The sequence below is a fragment of the Belonocnema kinseyi genome, chromosome 3 (genome assembly GCF_010883055.1).
Source record: "Belonocnema kinseyi isolate 2016_QV_RU_SX_M_011 chromosome 3, B_treatae_v1, whole genome shotgun sequence".
NCBI classification, from domain to species: Eukaryota; Metazoa; Arthropoda; class Insecta; order Hymenoptera; family Cynipidae; genus Belonocnema; species Belonocnema kinseyi.
In genome coordinates this window covers 96,619,940-96,625,152 of record NC_046659.1, presented here as the reverse complement: position 1 = coordinate 96,625,152, position 5,213 = coordinate 96,619,940, and the positions used below count along the sequence as shown (strand labels likewise).

Below are 5,213 nucleotides of genomic sequence, written 5' to 3'. Positions count from 1 at the left end.
GTAACGTTGTAAACGAAAATACGAACTCTCTAGAGCCTCGTCTAGTGGCCGCCAGGTTTCGTATTTTCGTGTACAACGTTACCGGCTGATGCCGTTGGAATTCATTGTTGAAAAAATGTTGAGGTTCAGAAAAAAGATGAAATAATTTTCAGTGAAGTTCCTACCAAAATGCAGTATCTAAACGTACTTTATTGTACTCTAATAATTCCTCCAAAGTTTCAGCTCGATATTTTATTTACAAAAAAAGTTCTTAGGTTCAAAAAAACATTCAGTGAACCGAAAAAGTGAGGTCGGTAATATAGGTATTTAGTTGTGTCACATGCCCTTAAGTAGTTTCATATCAAATAAGCTTATATCATAGAAATTAAAAGATTTAAAAAGACTTTAAGTGATCTTGGGATTTCTCGAAAGATTTTTAATGATTTCAAACAATTTGAACGGATTTTAAAAGAATGCAGAAAAATTGAACGATTTTGAAAGAATTTTACAGATTTTTTAAAGAATCCAAAAAGGTTTAGGATTTTCAAGCAATTTTGTCAAATTTTAACGCAGTTCAGGTGATTTTAAAGAATTTCAAGCGAGTTACTGAAAAGTTCTTCAAAAAAATCCTAATGAATTTGAAGATATTTCAAGGGTTGTAACTTTTTTAAATATTTTAAGGAATTTAAGAAAATTCAAAGGATTTTAATTAAATGTACTCAATTTCGAAAATTTTAAATGATTTTGAAGAAGTTGAACGGATTGAGAAAAAATTCGCAGGAGTTAAAGGATTTTTTTTTAACTTACAGAATTTCTGAAAATTCAAGTGATTTTAAGGAATTACTATAGGGACTTGACGAGATTTTAAGATTTTCTTTTAAAGGATTTAAAAAGAATAAAAAAATCCTTCAAAATTTACAAGAAATTTCAAAAGATTTTAAGACGGTTTTAGGGACTTTAAAGCTATTAAAAAATTTATTTAAAAAAAGTTATTTAAAAAGATTTTAACAAATTTTAAGAGACTTCAAACTTATTCAAATTTATTAAAATAGCTGATTTAATAAATTTTAAGTGATTTTAAGGTATTTAAAGAAATTGATTGATTTAAAGATTTTCAAGAGATTTTAAGGAACCTAAGAAAATTTAAAGTATTTTGGATTTAAAAGATTAGAATTAATTTTAGTCAATTTCAAAATATCTTAAATTATTTCAAAGAAATTGAAAGGAGTTCAAAAAAATTCCGAGGATTTTAAGGATTTTCAAGAAATCTCACGAGATTTTTAAGAATTCAAGTGATTTCAAGGAATTACTAGGGAGTTAGCGGAATCTTAAAGTTTCTTTTTAAAGGATTTAATAATAATTCAATCATAATTCAAATTTTTTTTAAGGATTTACGAGTTATTTGTAAGATTTTAAGGCAGTTTTAGTGATTTTAAAGAATGCAAAGCGAGTTTTTGAAGTTATTTAAAAAGCTTTTAATGAATTTGAAAAAATGCAAAGATTTTATGGATTTTTAAGAGATTTAAAGGAAGTTATTAAAATATAAAGGATTTTAACAGATTTGAATTAATTTTAGTCAGTTCCGAGAAACTTTGAATGATTTTATATGATTATAAAGAAGTTGAAGGAATTTCAAAAAAAAAAATCGGAGAAGTTTAAGGATTATCAAGAAATCTTACAGGATTTATAAGAGTTCAAGTGATTTTGAGGAATAAATAGGGACTTAACGGGATTGTAAAGTTTATTTTTAAAGAATTTAAAAATATTTCCATAAGTTTTAGTGACTTTAAAGAATGTTAAGCAATTAATTTAAAAGTTTTTTGAGAACATTTTAAGTTATTTGAAAAAATTCAAATATTTTAAGGATTGTCAAGAGATTTGAAGGAATTTAAGAATATTTTAAAGATTTTACGTGATTTAAATAATTTTTAGTCAATTTCGAGATACTTCGAAAGATTTGAAATGATTGCAAAGAATTCGAAGGGATTTAAAAAAAAGTCGGACAAGTTTAAGGATTTTCAAGAAGTCTTATCGGATTTCTAAGAAGGATCACAGTCTTTGATCATTTTTGTTTGCTCAAAGTACAAAAATAATTTCTTAACATCTTTGAGAAACACTTTAACGAACTACCAAAATTCAAAAATTTTGACCGCCAGCTATCATAACAATTAAACCTAACCTCAATCACGGCTCATTATATTTTTTCTTTATGGATTGTCCAAATCGCACACTTCCCCAATCGCTTAATTTCGCCGAAATTAATTAATTTTAGTAACACTCCTATCTAAACAATGCTTTGCAGTCCACCAAATGGTATAGCCTTACAGATTTTGACCTTACCGACCAGGCGTAACGCAATATTAGAATACTCAATTCTTCCGAGTCGTCATATAAAAGAAATTTTATTTTTCATGGAAATTGCGACAGAATGAAAATAGTTGCGCGAAACTCAAATCAGAGAAAGAATGTAAAATTATGGAGAATGCTGATTCGGAAATATAAAAATTTGGCCTTATAGATTTCGACGTTACCGACGGAGTATGACGTAATGTTAGAATACCATGGACATAGGAAACAAGGGACTAGGCATGCCATTGTGGGGGTGATGCAATTAGGGGGGGGGGGGGAAGGTCCGCCAACCTTTTGATGTCCAGCGACAAACATGGCAGCGCCCACATGTTTATATTTTCATGCACAGTTTGTCGGCAAAAATGCTCGTGCGCATAATAAAAATGGCACATCGCAAGATGGCGGCTCTCCCCACTCATGGAATTCTCCCCCCTCCCGTGGATTCAACCCCGCTCGCCAAGTTAGGATGGCATACCTAGTCCCGTGTTTCCTATGTCCATGTAGAATACTTAATAAAAATAATCAGCAATGAAAGTTCGGCAAACTAAAAATTATGTCAAACGTTAATCCGAAAAACAACCATTAAGTCAAACAAATTCAGTTTATTTATAATTTTTAATAATAAAAATAATAACAGTTACTTGGACTAATAAAAATTATGCCAAACATAAATCCAAAAATATAAACATTATGGTAAATAGTAATTAGAAAGAACAAAAATGATGCTGTCTGTCTATTCAGATGAATCAAAATTATATTGAATTGTTTTTCGTTCATACAATTTTCGTGAAATAAACATTAAGTAAAATAGAATGTGAGGAACATTCATGCACCTCTATTCAAAAAAATAGTTTACAATTTATTCTTTTATATTTCAGTTCGGAATTCATTGATTGTGTTCGCCTTGTTTTCGATGTTGGGCGCAATAGTGATTGTATTCACGTCTATAGTTTTGATAAAAGCATTGCGAAAGGAACACGAAAAGAGAATGCTTTTATGGATCTGGTCTTTTTTGGTCTTCACCGGATATCGTTTAGTCGTATTTGTATATAGCAGTGTTGTTAATGACATGATATTCGGCTATAATATCGCAATGTGTCTTCTTTGGATCGTATTTTCCTTGACCTCCATCTACGGATGGCTTGTCGTTCATTCTTTATATATTGAACTCAGTGATTTGACAAGATTGGAGGATTTGGCACACTTGAGAGTAAGTTATTCAAACAGTTTTGAAATAATTGCCGCTACCGAGTTCAAAGCTCTACGTAAATTCATTCCCACCTACTCAACGAAAAAAAAATCTATGAACTGAATGTCTATTAATGAAATTTCAGATTGGAACGATGCAGTCTTTGAATGCATCGACGACACACTCCATTGCTGGATCTCGTCCTACAACTCCACACAGTACAGTATCAACGATGCCCGTTAATTGATCAATTTTAATCTATCTTCATACTTAATAATTATTTTCGTCAGCAGTTTTATGAAATATCACTGCCACATTTAAAGCGCTTTTCGCTTCCACGAGATATTTTTGAGTCTTTATAAAATCAGATTTTATTATTTTGATTAACTGAACCCAGGGTGGCTGCTGGATCGGGAAACTGGGAAATGACATTGAATTTATTTGTTTACCGGGTATTTTCACGTTTTTCAATTTAGTTTACAATACATGATTCGAAAATCTTCCACTTACAAATTTTGTATTTCAATTTTTAAGGGTAAATTTTTCATCTAAAGAATTTTCAAATGCAGTTTTAAAGGTTTAAAAAATAAAAAAAATAGTAGCGTTTGAAATCGTCAATTTTTGAGAAAAAAAGCTTTTTAGTTGATCAAACAAATGTCAATTATAAGTATTTTTCAAATGGAACTATACATTAAGGATTAAAAAGTGAATAATAATATATTTTTCAAGACGATTCGAAATCAGTTCAAAATTGAAGATTTTTCAGATTTTAACGTTGAAAATTGAACGGTTTCAAGTCGAATATCTTATAATTAAAGGCTTTCATTAAATTAAAAATATTGTTTTAGTTTAAAATTGGGACATTAAACATTTTTTAATTTGAAAAAATAATAATTGTCTTATATAGATTTTATTGTTCCTGCAAAATCAGTATTTATAAATTAAATATTCAAAACTAAAGTCCAGCTATTCGTACTGAAATTTCCGTGTCATTTTTGCAGATTTCAAACAAAAAATTTACAAGCTTTTTAAGAATGATGAGTCTTTACAAGCATACAATTTTTTTAGAAGAATATTTGAAAAGATTTCCAAAATGGTCATGAATGAATCTGGAAGATTTAAGGAAATAGTTTTTACTTTTTTTTTTTTTAGAATTTCTGACGAAATTTCAAAAATATTAAAAAATTTAAATAAATGTCAAACAACATCTAGATGTTTAAAGATTTAAAAAATAAAATTTCGAAGCTTTCTAACGATTTTTAAACGATTTCAAATGAAAATATTTTTGACTTTTAATTTAAGAAGTGTTCAGTTTATAACAAAAATGTAATCGTTTAATTTTTAATATTTCCAACTTAAGATTGCTTAAAATTATTTGCAGCTAAATTTTTCTGACTCCAAATGAAAATTTGTTTAGCTTTATTGGGAATGGTGGTCGACCATTACGCCACCTGCTGAAAAAATACACTTTTGTCAAAAATGTTTTTAAACAAAAAAACAATTATTTCATTATTTCATGAAAGTTTCAATGCATTTCAAGCTTAAATAAACTTTAATTGATGTATTTAGTTACAAATTTTATTCAGATTATTTAAAGAATACGAATAATAGACGATTGGAATTGAAATACGAATTCTAACCTAATTTTTAGGTCAGGTTTTTAAATAGTAAATATTTCATGTATAAATTAATTGAA

General features: G+C 28.4%; 1 protein-coding gene across 2 annotated transcripts in view; it reads left to right on the top strand.

Annotated features, from left to right (window-relative positions):
* LOC117169195 overlaps nucleotides 1–4,261 on the top strand; it is a 9,158-nt gene extending 4,897 nt beyond the window's left edge. Inside the window, exons 4-5 of one of the 2 annotated variants that reach the window (XM_033355426.1) lie at nucleotides 3,207–3,538; nucleotides 3,663–4,261. In XM_033355426.1, the coding sequence (XP_033211317.1) occupies nucleotides 3,207–3,538; nucleotides 3,663–3,764 (434 nt within the window). In that variant the 3' untranslated portion in view covers nucleotides 3,765–4,261. The remainder of the gene's footprint in view (nucleotides 1–3,206; nucleotides 3,539–3,662) is intronic. The other variant, XM_033355425.1, reaches the window with a different exon arrangement.
* The last annotated feature ends 952 nt before the right edge of the window (nucleotides 4,262–5,213 follow it).